General features: G+C 41.5%; 1 protein-coding gene across 1 annotated transcript in view; it reads left to right on the forward strand.

Moving 5' to 3' along the window:
* The first annotated feature begins 7,622 nt into the window (after nt 1-7,622).
* The window catches only part of LOC128621700 (cell adhesion molecule DSCAML1), a 40,919-nt gene continuing 26,624 nt past the window's right edge, over nt 7,623-21,917 (forward strand). The window contains exons 1-9 of the mRNA XM_053647656.1: nt 7,623-7,914; nt 10,162-10,437; nt 10,609-10,905; nt 13,125-13,397; nt 14,049-14,330; nt 14,658-14,777; nt 15,159-15,335; nt 21,133-21,338; nt 21,742-21,838. Of these exons, the coding sequence (XP_053503631.1) occupies nt 7,662-7,914; nt 10,162-10,437; nt 10,609-10,905; nt 13,125-13,397; nt 14,049-14,330; nt 14,658-14,777; nt 15,159-15,335; nt 21,133-21,338; nt 21,742-21,838 (1,981 nt within the window). The 5' untranslated portion in view covers nt 7,623-7,661. The remainder of the gene's footprint in view (nt 7,915-10,161; nt 10,438-10,608; nt 10,906-13,124; nt 13,398-14,048; nt 14,331-14,657; nt 14,778-15,158; nt 15,336-21,132; nt 21,339-21,741; nt 21,839-21,917) is intronic.

Genomic DNA, 21,917 nt, shown 5'->3' on the forward strand with positions numbered 1-21,917 from the left:
CTTGTGGCATCTGCCTTCTCTACGTATGCTTCCTCTTTTCCTCTTGTCCTCGCCCCCCTTCACACACACACACATACACACACACACACACACACACACACACACATCCACACCACCATCACCACCACCACCTTCCAAATGGTCCCCCTTGAATATTTATGGCCAGTCTATTTACGGTTGCTGTATGTAGAACAAGCCTTTAACCAGTACTAGAAGTGTGAATGAAGTGCCAGATTTCTCATTCCCCTTCGAGGGTATTGCTGTGTTTCTTTTCTTTTTTTTCCAGTCTTTCTGGAATAAAAAAAAAAATATTGGGGTGCCACATTTACATGCGGGACGGGGGACGGGGATTGGCAGCTGGCATTTGACAGTGAAGCATGCTTTTTTAATGAGCGCATTAGTCCTCCACAAACCCACCCTCCTACAACCACTGGCAGAAGGAGAAAGAAGATGAGAAAGAGGAGGCTGATAATGAGGATAAACAGAAAAGGAAATAAAGGGTCAAATGTTAGAGAAATGAGAGATAAGAAATTGAGGGTAAGAGTGATAGGGAATCACACACCCTTGACCAGTCAGGACTTTTAACTTCAGGCTCACAGAGAGATAGACAGGAGGAGGAGGAGGAGGTGGAGGAGGAAGAGGACGAGAGGAGAACTATTGTAGGAGGTCTTGAGATGTGACAGATGTTCGTAAATGTGCACTGTTTGTCCCAAACACTGATACAACTGATGATTGTGTTTATGTCAGAGCGCAAAAGGCATCTTTCATTAGCCGTAAGGCCTCACTATTGAATGTTCATCTCGGCAACCACTTCGATTCTGAAGGGAATTAGATTCATAAATGGGCAGATGGTGAGAGGGGGGGTGTGGGGTGTGGGGCTACTGCTAGGAGGTGATGTCTTTTTGTATGTCACAGGCTAAATCCTGTCGACCAGAAGAAAAAAAAAACGACTGAAAGAAATAGGAACTATTTTGATTATTTAGATATAAGAGTACTTGTAAGTTTAATTATACATTTAATCCTTAAAGTGCTGCTAGTATTACAGGAGTCGAAACAGGGACGGGGAAGGGTTTGGAGCCATCATTATTCTGTGGAGATTTGTACATGTACACCAATGAACAGTTAATATCATTCAGTATTTATTCCAAGTACGACCACAAGCAAACAATTAACACGACGGTAAATCCAGCAGTTTGTAAAGCTTTATTTTGACCAATAGCCTATGATCATTGTGGGTAACCATGAATGTGAGTGAGTCAGTATATTAAAACGTGTGAGTGTATTAATCTCTCTCTCTCTCTCTCTCTCTCTCTCTCTCTCTCTCTCTCTCTCTCTATCTGTGTGTGTATAGTCATAGTGGGAACAGTGGGTGGTTGATTTTCATGTGCCAGTGCCTAAAATAACTTGCCATTGCATGTATATAACCTCTATGATGTACAAATATAATATTTGAAGGACTACAATATGAATCCGAATAAGCGATATGAAATGTTATTGGTTCATATGGGATCCTGCTCAGTTTATAGGATGTCGGACATCTAAGTGAGCTGTTTGTTACGGAGTTGTGATTGCACTCCACTGTACTCTATAAAACGTGAAGAAGACGGAGCACGGTTTTCATGTGTAGCTCGCCCAGACACATGTACACACATGCTATCTGTGTCTCCTAGCATTAAATAATGCCTTCATTAATTCATTCCACTCATTTTGGTGTCGTGGTGGATTTTACTGCGCGTGTATCATTCCTCCATATGTCTGACGTAGGCCTCGATTTTTGAGGATCCGAAATACAATTACCAGGAATTTGAGGATAGCATGGGTACTTTCTGACCAGATGGGTAAAAGTCCAGGCGATGTTTTCCGATCTTCAACTTCTCAAGTTCGCCGAACCTGTGCCGAGTGTAGCCTCACATTCCTGTTCTTTGCTGAGAGGAGTAGAACCTGATGTGGTCTTCTGCGGTTGTAGCTCTTCTCTTCCACCTCAAGGTTCCGTGTGTTTTTTGTGTTCGGAGATACTTTTCTGCTCACCACAGTTGTAAAGAGTGGTTATTTGAGTTGCCGTAGCGTTCTCTTCTGAACTATCTTTTCAACAAGCCAAGAACTGACATTCGCCGGATATTTTGGTTTGTTTTTCGTACCGTTCTGTGTAAACTCAAAAAACTGTTGTGTGTGAAACTCCCAGATCAGCAATTTCTGAAATATTCAGACCAGCCTGTATGGCATCAACATCCGTGCCACGATTAAAGTCACTGAGATGTTCCCCAGTCTGATGTTTGATCTGATTTTGATTGTATGCACATATCCATCTCTTAGCTTTGACTGACATAGCTCTGTTGCTTTTGTCACCTTTCTCAATTTCTCTCAGAGCTCCATTTCCAGCCGATCAGATTCCTGAAAATCAGTCCTTTTGAATGCACACGCTTGCAGCTGTTCCTCTCTTACTCTCTCCTTCGGTCTGTGTGCGTGCCACTGCAGTGCCCCCTAACCTGTGTCATGTGAGCGCAGAGGCCCTAGCAACAGTGATTAGTCAAGAAAAATGGAGGACGAACGGAGGGGGGGGTTTGGGGGGAGGTTGCGAGGCATTAATAAGTAATGGGCGAAACAGTTTGAAATGCCATCCTCATTAACATGACCGCAGCACCGTCATTTCCATGGGAGCTCTCAGAACAAACCTCTCTTCTTCCCCAAACTCCACTGCTCTTTCTCTATGTATTTATAATTATATACATTATATAGCATTCTTTGTAAGCATTGTTATTTACTTTACATTTACATTTAGCAGACACTTTTATCCAATATATATATATATATATATATAATATGTGTGTGTGTGTGTGTGTGTGTGTGTGTATATCCATCCATATATATATATATATATATATATATATATATATATATATATATATATATATATATATATATATATATGATAGTTAGCATAGATTTCTGTTAATTCATCTATATTTCTTCAGATCCTCCGCAGGAGGCTGGCCTAATTCAGTTAGCATAGATTCCCTTTTTATTTGTTGACGTCCAGTATTTTTTGCTAACTACTTATACTAGGTTTCACTACCTCTAGTTGAATTTAATACATTCTGTATGATTTGAAGTGCCGTTACAAAAAAATGGAGTGTTCATTCATTCATTCATTCATTCATTCATTTGTTGCACATCTTAGTATTTATTTTCTTATAGTTGGTTTTCATGCTTGAATTAGTTTAAAAAAAAAAAAAAAAAAGAATAGATAGATCTGCAATCCCAGATGGACTTTATTGTTGGTGGAAATTCAGCACAGTGATTCTCTCTCTCTCTTTCTTTCTCTCTCTCTCTCTCTCAATGTCTCTCTCTCAATTCTTTCTCACTCTCTCCCTCAATGTCTCTCTCTCTCAATTCTCTCTCTCGCTCGCTGTCTCTCTCTCAATTCTCTCTCTCTCAATTCTCTCTCTCTCACTGTCTCTCTCTCAATTCTCTCTCACTCTCTCTCTCTCTCTCTGTCAATTCTCTCCCTCTCACTCTCTCTCGCTCAATTCTCTCTCTCTCTCTCACTATCTGTCTCAATTCTCTCTTTCTCAGTTCTCTCTCTCTCAATTCTCTCTCTCTCACAATTCTCTCTCTCTCAATTCTCTCTCTCACTCACTCTCAATTCTCTCTCTCACACTGTCTCTCTCTCAATTCTCTCTCACTCTCTCTCTTAATTCTCTCTCTCTCCATTCTCTCTCTCAGTTCTCTCTCTCTCTCTCAATTCTCTCTCTCTTTCAATTCTCTCTCTCAATTCTCTTTCTCTCTCTCTCTCTCTCTCTCAACATACACAAAAACATAAACAAATAAGGAAAGAATTATTAATGTCACTTAACGATTTAGTTACGTCACTTTTATCTTCCCCGCTGGGTATTCCCAAAACTCCTAGCAGACACATACAGGGAGCAAGAGAAAATTTCATACGACTGACGTTGCTTAACAAGCCGGAAACAAAGAATATAGACGAAATAAGAAGTGAATTATCTATCTCTTTAGCATCTTCCTGTTTGATTTACCTCCTGGTGTCTGTCTTCCATATATCTCATATCCTCGTGTAGCTACTTCTCCATTTCTCTGCAGCGCTGTCTTTTGTGTCTCTTTCCCCCTCGTGCCCACCCCTTGCTCTCTCACACTGGTTGAAGTGTTGTGACAGCGTTGCGCTACTGTTGTCGAGAGTTAACATCGCCAAGTGCACATTATCCTGTAAGACTTAATATGCAGGTTGGAACGTGAGGGCCGAATTTCAAATTACAGTTTGCCAGGCCTAGCACTCAGCATGACAACAATACCCGTGCTCACACACACACACACACACACACATATATATATATATATATATATATATATGTATGTATGTATGTATGTATGTATGTATGTATCCAGGCACATTTATTCATTCTCATTCATATACTGTCTTCACTGATACATTCAACTCATTTAAATATGCAATAACACATACATGCTATAAAGTGTGATGTTTATTTATTTTATAATCAGATGTAAATAACTTGGCCTTTATTTTGAGCCATTGCATGCATGTGTCTGCAAATGCCAGCTGTATATAAACCTGTTGTTAGGGTAAGTTGGGTAGCAATGCCTGTCTAATCTGCTTTGTTAAATTTGCTTTAGACTTAGATGTTGATTCATTGAGCATACTGATTGCAATCCTGTAGACACCATAACAGCAGAGTGAGAACACACACACACACACACACACACACACACACACAATTTACCTACTTAAGTCAAGCTCTTTCCTAACAGAGTGGGAAATGTAAAATGATAGAATATCAGTGCACATCTCTGTAGACTTACACATACAACTACGCACACTCTCTCAGATTAAATCAACAGCCCAGATGTTGACCTTTGTGTGTGTGTGTGTGTGTGTGTGGACACATACTCACAACTGTTATTGCCGTTTATATATAGAAAGGTGATAAAAACGCGAAGCTTCCCATGAAACAGAATGTTTCGGACTAAAGTCCTTCGTCAGCTGTGCGAGCAGAGTGCTCCTGATGCTGTAGCGAGTAAGTAGATAAAAGGTCTAGAGTTGATTTCAAGTGTGACATTTGCATTTAGGAGTTGCATTTGCATTTAGAGTTGATTTCAAGTGTGCATTTGCATTTGGAACGTTGCTGTTAATTCTCAATATGAAGTCCAAAGAGATGTCACTGCTAATGAAGCAAGCCATCATTAGGCTGAAAAATTCAAACAAACCAATCGGAGAGAGATGGCAAAAACATTAGCTTTGGGCAAATCAACTATTTGGTACATTTGTTAAAAAAAGACAGACTGGACTGATGTGCTCAGGAACACCACAAGGCCGGGAAAACCACCGAGAACAACTGTGGTAGATAAGAGAAGAATTCTTTCCCTAGAGAAAAAATACTCCAGCAGGTTTTGTGGAGTGTTCCCTATGTGTAGTGGTTAGTAGCTACCAAAAGTGGTCCATGGAAGGAGAACCGGTGAACCGGAGACAGGGTCATGGGCTCTCAAGGCTCACTGATACCTGTGAGGAGTGAAGGCTAGACCATCTGGTCCAATCCCACAGAAGATCTACTGCAGCACAAACTGCTGAAAAAGTTCATGCTGGTTCTGATAGAAAGGAATCAGAACACACAGAGCATCACAGCTTGTTGCGTATGGAGCTGTGTAGCTGCAGAGCGCCTGTGCTGACCCCCTGTACACCTCTGAAAACTCCTACAATGGGCACGTGAGCATCAGAACTGGACCATGGAGCAATGGAAGAAGGTGGCCTGGTCTGATGAATCACGTTTTCTTTTACATCATGTGGAGGCTGGGTGCGTGGGTGTCGCTTACCTGGTGAAGAGAAGGCACCAGGATGCACTATGGGAAGAAGGCGAGCTGGTGGAGGGAGTGCGATACTCTGGGCAATGTTCTGCTGGGAAACCTTGGGTCCTGGTATTCATGTAGATGTTACTTTGACACGTACCACCTACCTAGACGTTGCTCCAGACCGAGTACACCCTTTCATGGTAACGGTGTTTCCTAATATCAGCGGTCTCTTTCAGCAGGATAATGCTCCCTGACACACTGCAAACATTGTTCAGGAACGGTTTGAGGAACATGACAAAGAGTTCAAGGTGTTGACTCGACCTCCAAATTGCACAGATCTACAGTATATAATATATAAACTGCACCTTTTGTTTATAATAACTAAAAGAACCAAAACATTTTACTTTTAGGGTTAAATCTAAGTCCTCACAAGTATAGTAAGACCAACGAACATCTGCATGAGTGTGAGCTGTCAATGGAACTGACAGCACAATTCTTAGGTCTACCCATTTAATCAGTACTTCATTAAATCAGCACTTCATTCGACTCATTTTTCTCCTTCTTCCTAGATTTCATCGTTACCACATTTAGCAATTTAACCTTCTAATAGACCTTACAAATCCCCTCAACTGACTCTTTATACATATATGCATTCATCTCTTTAAAGAAGTCTTCATTTTATATCAGTAGGATCTACTCTAGTGCAGTGTACTAATATATGGACTATAATAAAAAAGTAAATTGTATTGTATACATTAACACACACACACACACACACACACACACGCATCACATTTTAACACACATTCTCTATCTCTTCCTCTAAGAATCTCTGTGTACATGTTTTGAGTATATTTTTGTAGTGTGTGTGTGTATGTATGCATGTTTGTATGTGTTAACACATGTGCATCGATCTTTCTCTCTCTGTGCACAGGTAACAGGTTTTTCTTGACATCGTATGGGGCCCTGTACATATCGGACGTGCAGAAAGAGGATGCGCTTTCTACTTACCGCTGCATTACCAAACACAAATACAGTGGCGAGACCCGACAGAGCAACGGTGCTCGTCTCTCTGTGTTAGGTGTGTATGCTGCAATTAGTTTGTTTTAGAAATAAAGTATTGGCACACAAATGAATACATACAAAGGATGTTTCTCCTCAGAATGGATCACTACCATTACATAATCCTACCTGCCTACACGGCCTTTAAGAATCAATAGTGTAGATTAATAGTATTTAGTAAAAAAATAATGTTTTTGGTCATACTCCAGAAAGGCATCCCCCATCCATTTTATGTAGACCCATTTTGGTAATGCAGTACTGTAAAAAGTATCATGGAGAATCTGCCTCAGTTCTTCTGGAGACTTTGACTCTCGCTCTTGCATGTTTTCTTTCAAAACCCAGCAGCCTTCATTTTTTTATATATATATATATATATATATATATATATCTCAGAAGTGTTCTGTTACGTAATATGTTGCTTTCTTTACCAACATACAAACATTTTTATGTAACGTTTCATTTTTTTGTTGTTGGAAAAGTAATCTTTGGAAATATAAAGTGCTTTTGTACTAACTCAACAATACTGAAAGTCATAAAAGAAATATCTAGAACAAATGTCGTACTCAGATAGTCTGCACAAGACTGTAAATGTTTCATTTTGTTAACCGAAAGAAGCTTTGAACAGTTGTGTTGAAAGCTAACCTCGTAAGCTAATCAAGAATCAGCGGATTGATGAAGTTGGTATCAGATCAGAGGGGAAAAAAAACTGTGATTATGAATGAATGTTCCTTACAATATGTCTTGTGTGTACTCCAGATCCTACAGAGTCCACACCCTCAGTGATGGACAGCTTCCAGTCAGGCGAAGTGCAGGTGGGTCGCAGCGTGGAGCTGCCATGCATTGCCTCAGGCTTCCCCAATCCCACTATCCGTTGGCTGAAGGATGGCAGGCCACTTCCGGCTGACTCCCGCTGGACCAGGCGTCTCACCGGCCTTACCATCAGTGACCTACGAATGGAGGATTCAGGCAACTACATCTGTGAGGTCACCAATAGCTTTGGCTCCAAGGAGGTCACAGGATACCTCAATGTGATAGGTGAGGAGATGAATATTGGGAAAGTAGGAACTTGGGAACGTCTGCACGGTACTGTAAATATTGATTTAACCTTAAATAAAATTAGGTTCAGAGCTATTTTGAATCAAATTTTGTTAACAGAAGACACTTTGTACAGTTGTGTGATCCACATGCAGGGTCAGTTTTCCTTGCTCTAACCTCTTAAGCTACGCAAGTATGAGCTTAGAGAACATTATGGATACCTCTACCAGTAATAAATGGTTTGGTGAAGACCCATTACACAAGATGTGATATATAACAAATGTTACATTTATCTCCATTTCAAATCCGTCTGCTCAGAGTAGGCTGATGGTTAACTCATGAATAACTATATCCTCTATATGGCCAAAAGTTTGTGGACACCTGACCATCACACCAACATGTGCTTTGTGAACATCCCATTCAAGAATTAATCCCCAAACCCTTTTCATGTTATAATAAAATCCACTTTTCTGCGAAGGCTTTCCTGTAGATTTCAGAACATGGCTGTGGGGATTTTTTTTTCACTAACACATGTTATATGTTTACACCTGAGGTTGAATTTGCTCATACAGCCAGATGAGCATTAGTGAGGTTGAGGTCAGGCACTGATGTTGATGTGAGGAGGCTCCTGTTCCAGTTCATCCCGAAGGTGTTCAGTAGGGTTGAGGTCAAGGCTCTGTGCAGGACACTAAAGTTCTTCCATCCTTCACACACCATGTCTTCATGCTGCTCGCTTTGTGCACAGGGGCGTCATCATGCTGGAACAGTGTTTGGGGCCTCTTAGTTCCAGTGCAGGAAGCTTGTAATGCTACAGCACCGAGCCTTCATGAACGTTTCTTTGTTGAAATTCTGCCAGGTCTTGTAACTGATCAATTTGTAAGGGCAGGCTTTCTGGGATTCTGACTTGCATTTAAATGTAAACCCTTCCCAATTAAATAACCAATTCAAATGAAAATGGCTTAAAATGTAGACTATCTAATCTAAAATGAGAAAAATAGGGAGTGAAAAAAAAGAGGAGATGAGCGTGGGTGGATGGAGAGAAAAAATACGACGGAGATACAAATAGGAGTGGAGTGAGTCAAATAGAATCAAATATTATCTGAAAACTGCAGTACATCTCAAACAGACTTGTGCAGGCTCACCTTTAAACAAAAAGAAAAGGAGGGAAAGAAAGAGCGAGCAAAAGAGACGGAGAGAGATGTAGACAAAATGGTACTGGTGGCCTGGACGGTCTATGTCACCTTCCTGCTTTACGAGGTGGACGGAAGGTTGTGTTGCAACCATATATGGTGTGTGTGTGTGTGTGTGAAGGATCATTTCAGTTTGCTAGAAACACACTTTAAAGGGAGGAGAGAATGGTGTAGAGCAGGAGGTCTGGTGGACTTTTGGACATTTAGCCAGTGGGCAAATCAAACCAGCGTGCACACACACACTCTGACAAGGCGAGCACTGAGGATGCCACAAACACCCGCACATTCCCACACTAAGCCCCCAGCACATAACACCAGCTGCCTTATTGCTCACTGACATTTTCTTTTTCTTCCTCTCCTCTCACATGGCTCTGTCCCCCTTCGTCTGTCTATTCGTTCCTGTTTTTCCTATATTGTACTCTGTGGGACCCGAAGTAAAGTGGGAATTCAACATTTGAACACTACTTCTACTATTATTACTAGTACAACTACTACTACTACTACTACTACTGCTGCTCCTGCTGCTATATAGTACCTTGAACATTATTAAAATGGTGAGACCAAGTTGATAAAGAGCCTTGTACAAAAAGAAAACTTACCTGAATGCAATATTCACTGACTTGAATGAAATATCAGGAACATATTTTACTGCAGTAGAACAGGGCAAGACCATACAAACATTTCCAAAATGAATACAATAATCTTAAAATCAAATATGAACAAATCCCATATCCAGCACGTGGACTAATGGACAAGAGTCATGTGATTGTTTATTCTGATATCTGATTCTAAACTGAATTAGTGGTTCAACTCGTAGATGGGGAAGATAAGAAGGTCAGATCGCAGTAATCCAGTATAATTATTTACAAAAAAAAAATGTCTTACCATTACCAACCTTCCAGATGTTAAATGGATTTGTTAGTGTTCTATTAAAGGCAAACAAGAAACTGATTAACCACTGGACAAGAACTAGGCACAATTTTCTGTTGAACAGAAACATCTACTTACGTTTATCTCTTTCTGCATTTCTCTCTTCTCCGCTCTCCTCTCTCCCCAGAGCCACTAAGGGTCACTGTCTCCCCTAAAAACTTGAAGACAGGTATCAGCAGTACAGTGATCCTGTCCTGTGCCGTTCAAGGTTCCCCTCATTTCACTGTGTCCTGGTTCCGGAACACAGAACCTGTACTTCCTGACCAGCACTTCTCCATACAGGGCAACAACAATGAGACTCTGTTCATCACTGCTGCCCAGAAAAGACACTCGGGCGCGTACCAGTGCTTTGCTACGCGCAAGGCTCAAACCGCCCAGGACTTCTCCATTATACTGTTGGAAGGTGAGTTGCCATGGAGTATAGAAAGGAAAATGCTTTGTTGGCTAATTATCAGATTAAACCTGATCTCTTTTCTTGATAGGTGATACGTTTCTATTTAACCGACTTTGTTTTGGTTCTCTTTTCATTCTTTGTTTGTTTTTTTTTTCTATTTTTCCTCCTTCCAACCTGCAGATGGCACACCAAGGATTGTCTCATCCTTCAGTGAACGTGTGGTGGCACCAGGCGAACCCTTCTCCCTAATGTGTGCAGCCAAAGGTGCCCCTCCACCCACCATCACTTGGACCCTGGATGATGAGCCAATCGCTCGGGACTCGGCGCACCGGGCCAGTCAGTACACGCTCTCGGACGGCTCCACTGTATCGCATGTTAACGTCAGCAACCCACAGATCCGCGACGGGGGCGTGTACCGCTGCGCTGCACGCAACTCGGCCGGTAGCGCCGAGTACCAAGCGCGCATAAACGTAAGAGGTGCCTGTCTACTTTTCAATCTCAGCTGTTAGAGGGTGGCTTAAAACCCATTACCTCCTTTTACCATCTCTCCACCACTTACCTACCCACCCACCCACCCACTCCTCATTTAACTGTCCAAAACTCTTCTGTTTGATCACTCCATTCCCCTTCCAGATGCTGTTGGAAGGGGGTAGATGTTTGTGGATGGTGTGTGTCTTGTTCTTCTAGCAGTACACCGTAGCTGTTTTGAACTCTTTAGCTGTTTGTAACTCACTCTGTGTCTTATATGTACAGTATGTCTCTTAGATTTTGATTCTTTTGATAGCACTCACACTTGAACACTCGTATCACAATTGTCTCTCTATTGTAAACATTATTCCTCAGCCTTCATTCTCTGGCTAGCAAACATGAGTTATTTTAGCTATGATTGGAGAAGAGAGCTAGCATACAGGGAAGGTCTCTCCAGCCAGTCAAGGATAGGAGAAGAGAGGGAAGTCACCATCCGAGAGAAGAGATGATGAGTCTCTTTGACAGGCATGCTGATATCAGTACCTCTTTTCCTCTTCTTTGCACTCCACCTCTTTCTCTCTTTCTTTTTCTCTCTACTTAGTTATGACATATCTGTCTGTTCTAAAAAAACATGTTGTTATCTCCCTTTGGAGTGAATATGAGATCTGGTACCAGAATCAGAGTCTCTCTCTCTCTCGCTCTCTCTCTCTCTCTCACACACACACACACACAGCTAATTAGTGCTTTGTCTACACCTAAACAAAACCTTTTGGCTCTTGCATTTTTATTCTTGTTGGTACCAGCCAAATGTCCCTACAAGGTTAAAACTGTCAGATATTCCTGTCCTTGTCCCCACATTTGGTCTCCACTAAGATATAAAAACATGCCCTTACTGTCAGTCCTTACTTGCACTCAGTCTGAGGTGACACACAGTGAGACAGTAATATTTGCATTTTCAGCTAAATGCAGTTGTGCACACCCAAAAACAAACCCAAAGCTTTCAGTGTACTTTTCTCAAAAAGCAGTATAGACTGCATAGACCCTTTATTACTGAATAAACCTTTAAGAGGGCTCATGAATTCTTATTTTGCGAGGGAAAAACAAAAAGATAAGAGGAGTGCATTGAGAGAGAGAGAGAGAGAGAGAGAGAGAGAGAAAAGGGGATACTGTACGACAGTTTTTGTTGAATAATACATCAGGCGTTGACTGTCAGAGCTATGACAAAGCTCAACACACACTGAGCAGAGAGACAGAAAGGCAGCAAGAAAGAAAGGGCAGAGAAGACAAGAATTTTTCTATACACAAAATCTCCATATGCAAATCTCCATACGCATATCCTCCATTTTGAGACAAACTCCTCTTCTCCCAATGCTTCATAGTACTACTTTTACTGTGACGCTTAGTTCTTCCTTTTTCTTGTCCGCATTTGCCATAATACTCTGTCCATCATCTCTCTCCTCTTTCTTCATTCTCATGTATTTTGAGAACAGAGTCCTTCAGAGGATCCCCCATACCCTTACCCCAGAAAAGAAATGCAGTGATTGGTTTCATTATGAAGTTAATGTGATATGTACTTTAAATGCATTAGTCTAGTCAGTTTATTAACTGTCGGATCATCACTGACCTTTGGCATGAATGAACTAGGACCTCATGGGTAAACTTAGCGTAGATGATAACTGGTTAGCAGGAAGGATCGTAGCTGAAGCCTTCTGAGAGCCTCTGTTCTTACCAGTTCTTGTTTCCTTTACATGTGCATTTGGGGTACTTTATTGAAATGTGATGCTAAACAAACCTGTACTGACAAATGATTAAACATGTGATGTCGCAAGTTTGATTCTACATAGTACATTTGCTTTCACTTTGCTTGTACAATTGATTGTCAAAGCAAAGATAAAATAGTCCACAAAAGTGATTTAATATTTTCTAGTCGCACACAGATATGTGCACACACATTCATTATGCTCTGACAGAGCACTCTAAACCGATCTCCTTTCCATCGTTTATCCTCCTTCTGTACTTTACATCTTTCTTGCATTCTGTCACTTCTTTATTTTTTTTCCTTTCCTTTATCTCATCACTCCTTCTGATCAATCGTTCACCTTTTCTCTTCCTCTAAATAATCCTGACTTCTTTCTATATGTATCTTAATGCCTCTATTTCTTATCACCACACCTCATCACTCTCTACTTCTGTCTGGTTTTTTGGTTGTTTTCCTCTTTCTCTCTCAGGCCCCCCAAGTATCAGGGCCATGCGCAACATTACAGCTGTTGCTGGGCGCAACACCTTCATCAATTGCCGTGTGATCGGCTACCCATACTACTCCATCAAGTGGTACAAAGATGGCATGCTGTTGCCAGACAACCATCGGCAGGTGGTATATGAGAATGGTACACTCAAGCTCAGTGATGTGCAGAAAGGAATGGATGAGGGAGCGTACCTGTGCAGTGTGCTCATCCAACCCCAGCTCTCTATCAGCCAGACCGTCTATGTCACTGTCAAAGGTTAGCAGCTGTTCCTGTGCAATTCCAAACCCAGTCCAAACCACATTCTGGAAGTATGAAGAATTACCATGACATCATACTGCTACTGTTTACAAATCTCAAACCTGTGATGGTGCTACTCTATTGGATACATTTTGAATAAAGAATTTGAAAGAGGGTTTTAGCGTGAGAACAGTATGGTCCACATTGTGTGTATGTGTCTGTGTATTCATGTTTGTGCGTCCATGTGAGTTACTACAAGGGAACACTGACTCCAGTGTGAAGATAGTATAGTGTGCTGCTTGTCTTGTCATGTCTCTGATTTAATTAACTGAATTTTAACGAGCCCCAGATTAAATCCCCCAGATGTCTTCAGTTGGACCCCCCTCCCTTGGTTTCCATGGCAACACCATTATTCCCCATGCCAATTGGGCTCTAATTAGAGCAGCTATTATGGTCTGGAGGGAGAAGGAGGTAGTGCATGTGTGTCTGAGTTGGGTTGGCGGGGTGGGGTGAGGTGGGGTGGGCTGGGGGTGGAGTGTTGTGAGGGTTTGTGCTTCACTACAGACCATAGAGAAATATACATATCAACCTTCTCTGCTGAATACCAAATCTCTCTGTCTTCTTCTTGTCCTCTCTTTTATCTATTCTCTATTTCTATCAATTTCTTAGTTCCCCCTCTCATTCAGCCTTTTGACTTCCCCCCTACTTCCATTGGTAAACTGATGTACATAGCATGTGTAGTTTCATCTGGGGACATGCCCATCCGGATTACATGGCGTAAAGATGGTCAGGAGATTGTGTCTGGCACCTCTGGTGTCACCATTGAGACCAAGGAGTTCATGAGCTCACTGCAGATCTCCAAAGTTTCCCTAAAGCACAACGGCAACTACACTTGCATCGCCAGCAATGATGCAGCCACCGTCAGCTCTGAAAGGCAGCTTATAGTCACTGGTGAGAAAATATAGGCATATTTTACACAGTTATACAAACAGGTTCCCACTGTAAGGGAGGGAGGATAACGTCAAGACCATGAAATGAGAAATAACAGAAACTGCAGATCATAATGAGTGCTGGGCATACAACAAGACATTAGGTTATGACTGAAAAAGATGGGAACTTTATCCAGTTTAGCAACACTGACTCTCAAAACATGTATTTGGGATATCTCCACCATTGTATGTGAAAGGGAGATGAGTTCTAAAATATCAATAGACAGTAATATTATGCTTTTATTAGACTATTTTCTTGGTCAGATAAATTATGATTTGGGTCTTGCAGTCCCCCCTCGTTTCCGAGTTCAGCCTAACAACCAGGATGGGATCTATGGAAAGTCTGGAGTTCTAAATTGCTCTGTGGATGGTTACCCCCCTCCCAAAGTCATGTGGAAACATGCCAAAGGTATTGTCTTTTACAATGCAACACTCAACACAAGTTGAGAGATTATTTTACTGTGTTTTTACTGGAAAGGCAGGAAATTACAAGATGCAACTTTACCTCGAATGCAACGTAATATTCTCAATTTACTCAGCAACTCACCAAACAGTGTAACTGTAACTTAATAGAATATTTCCAACGCATATACGAGGCTAACTGATTTTTTTGTTGTTGTTGTTGTTGGTTTTCTTGTGTGTGGCAGCAGGGCTAAAAATATCAATATAATTATATAAACTTTTCATATTATTTATAAGCTTTATTATAACCCTAACCTTAATTCTTCAGCAAAATGTATTATTATATTACTTTTATGATTGTAACATTTGCTGCATTTTGTTTTTCCAGGTATTGGAAACCCACAGCAATACCATCCAGTTCCTCTGACTGGCCGCATCCAGATCATGCCCAATGGTTCTCTTCTGATCCGACATGTTTTGGAGGAGGATCGTGGCTACTATTTGTGCCAGGCCAGCAATGGTGTGGGCTCAGATATCAGCAAGAGCATGTTGCTGACAGTCAAAAGTGAGTCAGAGTACTTTTTTCTATGGTTTAATCTGTGAAGGACGCTATATAAATAAAAGCATGCAGTATATACTGTGTATATTAAATAAAACCAATAGCATTATTATTATTATTATTATTAATGATACAAAAAACAAATGAACTAGGAGCATTCCAGCTCACTCTGAACTGTAGCAGATCTTCTTTACTGTGCTCTGCTGTCACTTGCTCAGATACACACAGCTCACTGTCAGACAGATGAGGAGAGGAAACAAACATAAATACAGTCATTACCCCTCTTGCTCATCCCCAAAATCCTCTCTAAAGATGCAGATCCATGCCAAACAACAACCCGACGTGCTACATAACCCAGCGCCCAATCCAGGCCGGCAAGCCATCTGGCCTGTGACCAACTTCCAAACCTATAATAATATCCCACCAGCCACAGGACCTGTCTCACCCGTTTTTTGTGGTCTTGGGTCAAGGGAAACCTTAAATTGGAACAGTCTTATCAATTTTGGGATGTATCTACCCATGACCTTAGTGGAAGGACAGATACCATACTACCATTCATCCAGTCACACACTTTGCCAGGTTTGCCATGAGTCCTGCCTACGTCAGGACCTTCAGGTCGCCTTCACATGTTGCATATGCCACTGCCTATTGTTGTAAATGATTATGTAATCTAAATATGCTGTGCCATATGGCAGCGGGGCTGTAGAACATGATCCATTAATCATTGAAACATAGCTGGTACCACTTTTTCCTTGGAATTTTGCAATAAGGGAATCTGACAATAGCGCTTCAAATCTAGGGTTGAATAAAAATGAGCCACACCTAGCTGATCCAGGAGTTTGTGAATAAGAGGTAGAGGATACACATCAAACTTAAAATCAGCATTCACTGAGGGACAGAATGGAAACCTACACAGAATGACCGATCCTTCATGGGCTCAACACAATGGGGTTGTTCCAGTCACTATGTAACTCCTTTATTATCTCTAGCAGTCCTCCTGAATCACTTTTCTTTTGAGCTTAGGCAAGCAGTATTTCTGCCTTCACACAACAACACTGGGGTCTCAATGTGGTGTACTGTGATATCTGTATGCCCGTGTAGGGATCTCAACCTGCAACTTGGCAACCTATACTCTCTGGGATAGTGTGAGATGGTCTCCAAGTTGGATCAGTGTGGAATTCAATGTTTTTTGAACACTCCAGTTCCAACTCATCTCTTTCTGTTATCATCATAGCAACAGGGACCACCTCTCTCCATTGTTTAAGAAAACCTAAAGTAATCTGCTGTGTGTTATCTCTATATGTATGCAACACCGTATATATCTTCTCCAACCCACTGTGTGACCTCAAAGGACCTTTGCCTCTTTGTGAGTAATTCTGAGCTAGAGGTGGATAGTACGGTGAAGACTTTATCTCCCCAGGACATATTATGTCATAGCGCTAATTTTACTGGATAAAATGTCCAATGTGTGGAGTTTTGCTAAAGTTCTAGGATCAACTGAACCTGTTTTTTACCATCTTGGGCCATCTTTGCAGTTTTCTCAGTTCTGACTATCATTGTGTGCAAATCTTCGTCTTCAGTAACCATTTTATCCTGGTCAGGGTTACGATGAATCTGGAGCTAATCCTGGAAACACTGAGTGCAAGGCAACTATACAAACCTTGGAATCATAATTTTAAGTAACTTATTAAAGCGCTTGACTAATCCATTGGCTTGGAGATGGTATATGCTACTTTGGGTTGTTTTAATTCATAAAGTTTGCTTAGTATATTGTACATGACATAAAAGACATGCCCTGATCAGTTAGGATCTCTTTAAGATCCCATCCCAGGAGATCAGTGCCTCAACCATGATCTTCATAGAGATGTTTCACAAACACACTGGTTCAGGATGTGTCCTGAGTCACACTTTACAGCTTGTCATTAGTAATTGCAAGTAGTGAAAGGTCAAACATTTTGACCATCAATCATGGAGACCTGATCAAAAATGTGCCTCAATGTATCGTCATGCAACTCCTCCAGGGGAAAGGCTTGCATCCACCAAAGGCAAGGTCATGACCATTACCCTAATGGCCCTGCCATTAACCTGGCTGAGTATTGACTGACACTGTACATCACCTTCAGAACCAGAGACACCAGAAGCACCTGATCCATCTCCTTTTAGGGGCAGTCTGCCTGGAAATGTCCCAGCTCTCTGTAGTCTCAGCAGACCTACCCAGGTCCTGATCCAGGTCTCAGGGAATCAGCTGCAGCAGCTTGCAGAATAAAAGACAAGTGAGATGTTAGAATGGTTGGGGGAAATACTAAGCCAGGCACATGCCTGCAGTATGCCAGGTGTTATCACTCAATTCAATTCAGTTCAGTTCCAAAAATTTTATACCACTTTTAATACACACTGTCACAAAGCAACTTTACAAAATATCTAGTCATAAATTTAAATCCCTAATGAGCAAGTGTGGAGCCAACACCCCCTGAGATGATATGAGGAAGAAACCTTGAGATGAACCAGATTCAAAAAGGCATCAATCACAAACTCAAAATGGAATTGCACCATCGGCCGGCCCACCTACCGGCACCTGCATAACAGACCCTCATCTAAGTGGAAGTTGTGCTAGCAGGAAGCCAGGCAATAAACTCTTCCAATGTCACCCATTCACCAACCTTCTCTTTGGGTTGGCACAAAGGCACCACTTGCAGAAGTTGAGGAGCCTCTAGGCAAAGGGCTAATCCCCATCCTCAAATGTCAACACCTGGAACTGCTGACAGTGTCCTTCTAGCATCATGCTGAATCATTTCAGAACTGCTGTCTTCACTGCAGGGTAGTCCAGCTGGCTTTTCAAAAGCAGACTTGTGGATCACCAGCTGGGTCTCTCCAGTCTACAGCACCTGAATGTGGATGCCACACATTGTCCGTCCCTTCAGAAATATCTAGGTATCCATTGTCATTGTCCTGTGGTGTTAGCCTGGCTAGAGTAACGATAATTATCAGTGAGCATGCAGGGAAGCAGGATGGTCTTAGGAAGCTCTTCAACAGGACTCATTCTGCGGCCTGGGATCTGAATGTACATTTCATGTTGCTGTTGCTGCAGGCCAAAGAGAGCTGGTCCTGCAGACTGGATAGGGACTGGAGGACCTGAGACAGAGAACTTGTCCACGTTACTTCATTCTCCAAGCACTTCTGGGTTTCAGCAGTCCTTGTATTATTAGTCTTTCCCAGCTCCAGCCTCACCTGTACCCAGTACTTACTCTTCCAGATAGTTCTACGTTTAGTCATATAAGTTGGCAGAGGGAAAAACTATGAAATATCTGGAGTCCCCAAGGACCCATTTGGGTAACACTGTCATACACCGATCAGCCATAACATTAAAACCACCTGCCACCTGTAGGTCCCCCTTCTGCCACCAAAACAGCTCTCACCCATTAAGGCATGGACTCCACAAGACCTCTGAAGGTGTGCTGTGGTATCTGGCACCAAGATGTTAGCAGCAGATTCTTTAAGTCATGTACTTTGCAAGGCGGGGCCTCCATGGATCGGACTTGTTCGTCCAACACATCCCACAGATGCTTGATCAGATTGAGAGCTGGGGAATTTGGAGGCCAAGTCAACACCTTGAACTCTTTGTCATGTTCCTTAAACCATTCCTGCAGTGTGGCAGGGCGCACTGCCGTTAAGGTATGTGTCAAAGTAGCATCGGTTTACCTTCTTCTCGAAGTAAACGACGCATTTGCACCCGGCTGTCCGGGTCAGCATGGGCACTCTGTTTGGTCTACAGCTATGCAGCCCCATACGCAGCAAGCTGTGATGCACTTTGTGTTCTGACAGATTTCTATTATAGCCAGCAATTTGTGCTACAGTAGCTCTTCTGTGGGATTGGACCAGACGGGCTAGCCTTCGATCTCCAGGTGCATCAATGAACCTTGGTTACTCATGACACTGTCCAACCTTGGACCACATTCGGTAGGTACTAACCAATACATACTGGGAGCACCTCACAAGACACAAGACCTGCCATTTTGGAGATGCTCTGACCCAGTTATTTCGCCATCACAATTTGGCTATTGTCAAAGTCACTCAGATCCTTGCGCTTGCCCATTTTTCTTGCGTCAAACAGGAACTTCAAAAAGTAACTTTGAGAACTGACTGTTCACTTGCTGTCTTATATATTCCACCCCTGGACAGGTGCCCCTGTAACCAGATAATCAATTTTATCCACATCTCATGTCAGTGGTTAATGTTATGGCTGATCGGTGTAAGCCAATGGCAATCACTATGGAACGACAGCAGGTTTGTGGAGTATTACTGCTAAGTAGCTTTAGCATTAGCAAAGAAGTCATGCTAAGTTAGCTTAAACCGTTAATTTGTGGTTACCCCTGGTAATGTCCTCCCAGCACATGAGACAAACCAACCGTGTTGGTCAGCTTAGGCACTAACAAAATAGTTTAGATGTGTTAGCAAAACAGGCTAATGTTTAAACCTTGATATGCCCTGAAACTCTCGTGTTGCAGCTAGCCAAACAGAGTTGTGTGATGACACTCAAATAAAATGGAAGAATGCACTCATGGTTTGCAAATACACTGCATTGCTGCACAAAGTTCTCAAACAGATAACCTAATGTGTACATTATTGTTACATTTCTTGCCTCAAAGTTCTGTAAGCCCATGACAATGTAATTTTTTTCCCCTCTTTCTCCTCTTGTTCCCTATTCTCCCAGGACCAAATATAATGTACACAAAAACTATACACATAAACGGTATTAAACTAACGTATAATCTTTTAGAAAATATTATAACTCGCTGAAACAATTTTTGGGGATTTTAATTATTTATTTATCTAGTTAACAAACTCCCCATTTTTGTTTCATGGGGCTACAAATAGATTAACAGTGTTGTCTGTATAGTAAGTATATGACATTTTAAGCCTTTTTGGAAAAGGTCTTGGGTAGTTACTTGTTAATATTGTGCAAAACTAGAGAAAGAAATCATTCTCGAAACATGTCTTAACTGATTGACTATATTTGGGGTGGAAAATTGTATAAATGTGTTTTGGTTTTTTTTGCCCCAAAACTATTAATTTAATTTATTAATCTAAATTAAATCTCTGCTTCGAAATGGGTGTACAGGTGATCAGATAGAACTCTCAAATCAGAACTACAGGTATATAAATCGTCTTGACCAGTATGCCAAGCGAATGTAATATGAGGATGGTATGGGTAGGGCCAAGCCTAAAACCATAAAATTTTGATCAATTTAATTTAATTAATGTATTTATTATTATTTTATTATTACTTTTGTAATGTTGGCTTTTTTCTGTATCATTCACTTCTTCTTCCCATGTTATTATTTTGTTTTCTTATCCAGCAGTTTAGACAGACGTATTCACTTGCTCACTCTCTCTCTCTCTCTCTCTCTCTCTCTCTCTCTCTCTCTTCCTCATTCTTTGAAGATGTGTTGGTGTTATTGATTAAACTGTTCCTCTCCTCTGTTGCCCTCAATTCTGTTTGTTTCCTTTAGTGGAAGGAGGGCAGAATTAATAAGTGATGAAAACAAAACAGCAGAATTCTCTTCTAATCGATAAAGTGTGTGTGTGTGTGTGCATGCATGCGTGTGTGCGCGTAAGCATGAAGGACAAGGGAGTAATATCTGAGCAGTGTTAATTTTAAAGTTTAAAATCACACAAACATTCACATTCTAATTAAACCCTCTCACTTCACTTTACTTATTTTATTCTCTATTTTTTCTCCTTTAATCATTTCTTTCTCTCCTTGGTTAATTTTATCATGTACTCTTCTCTCCTCTCTCTCCAGTCCCAGCCATGATCACCTCCCATCCTAACACAACTATGGCTATAAAAGGACAGAATAAAGAACTAAACTGCACTGCCCGGGGTGAGTACCCTATTATCATTCGCTGGGAACGTGGGGACACTGTCATCGACCCTGACCGTAACCCTCGCTACTCAATCACCACTAGCCCCAATGAGAAGAGTGATGAGGTGATTTCCACGCTGAAGGTGAGACACTCACGTATTATACCTAATCTGGAAATCAAAGAGATTGAAGGAATGTCAATAATGAATCAATCAGTGGTCTTTTCTAGAAATGCAAAGCATTAGGTTATGACAGTTAGTAGAAACTTGAGAAATTAGGCACAATCGTGTATTCTTTAACCTACTGGAGTACCAAAAATTATTAAAAACACTGCGAGAGATTTGGATGTAGAGATGTTAGAGAATAAGAGAGTAGAGCATCTCAAGACAATGTTACAATGTTTTGTAACTCTCTTATTCTTTTTCTTCTAATTCTTTTTCTTCTCTCTTGCTTCCTCTCTCCATCCTCCCTCCCCCCTCCATCTCTCTCTCTCTCTCTGTCTCTCTCTCTCTCTCTCTCTCTCTCTGTCGCTTTCCCCTTTTGTAGCTGAAGCCAGCTGAGCGTGGGGACTCTGTGTTCTTCTCATGTCATGCTATCAACTCCTATGGCGAGGGCCGTGGCCTCATTCAGTTGACTGTGCAAGGTAAGACAATCAGCCATGGAGACCAAATTCATGTCTGACATGATACACCTTATCTAGAGACACAAAATCAATAATTTAT

This window comes from Ictalurus furcatus, chromosome 17 (genome assembly GCF_023375685.1).
Source record: "Ictalurus furcatus strain D&B chromosome 17, Billie_1.0, whole genome shotgun sequence".
Classification (NCBI taxonomy): domain Eukaryota; kingdom Metazoa; phylum Chordata; class Actinopteri; order Siluriformes; family Ictaluridae; genus Ictalurus; species Ictalurus furcatus.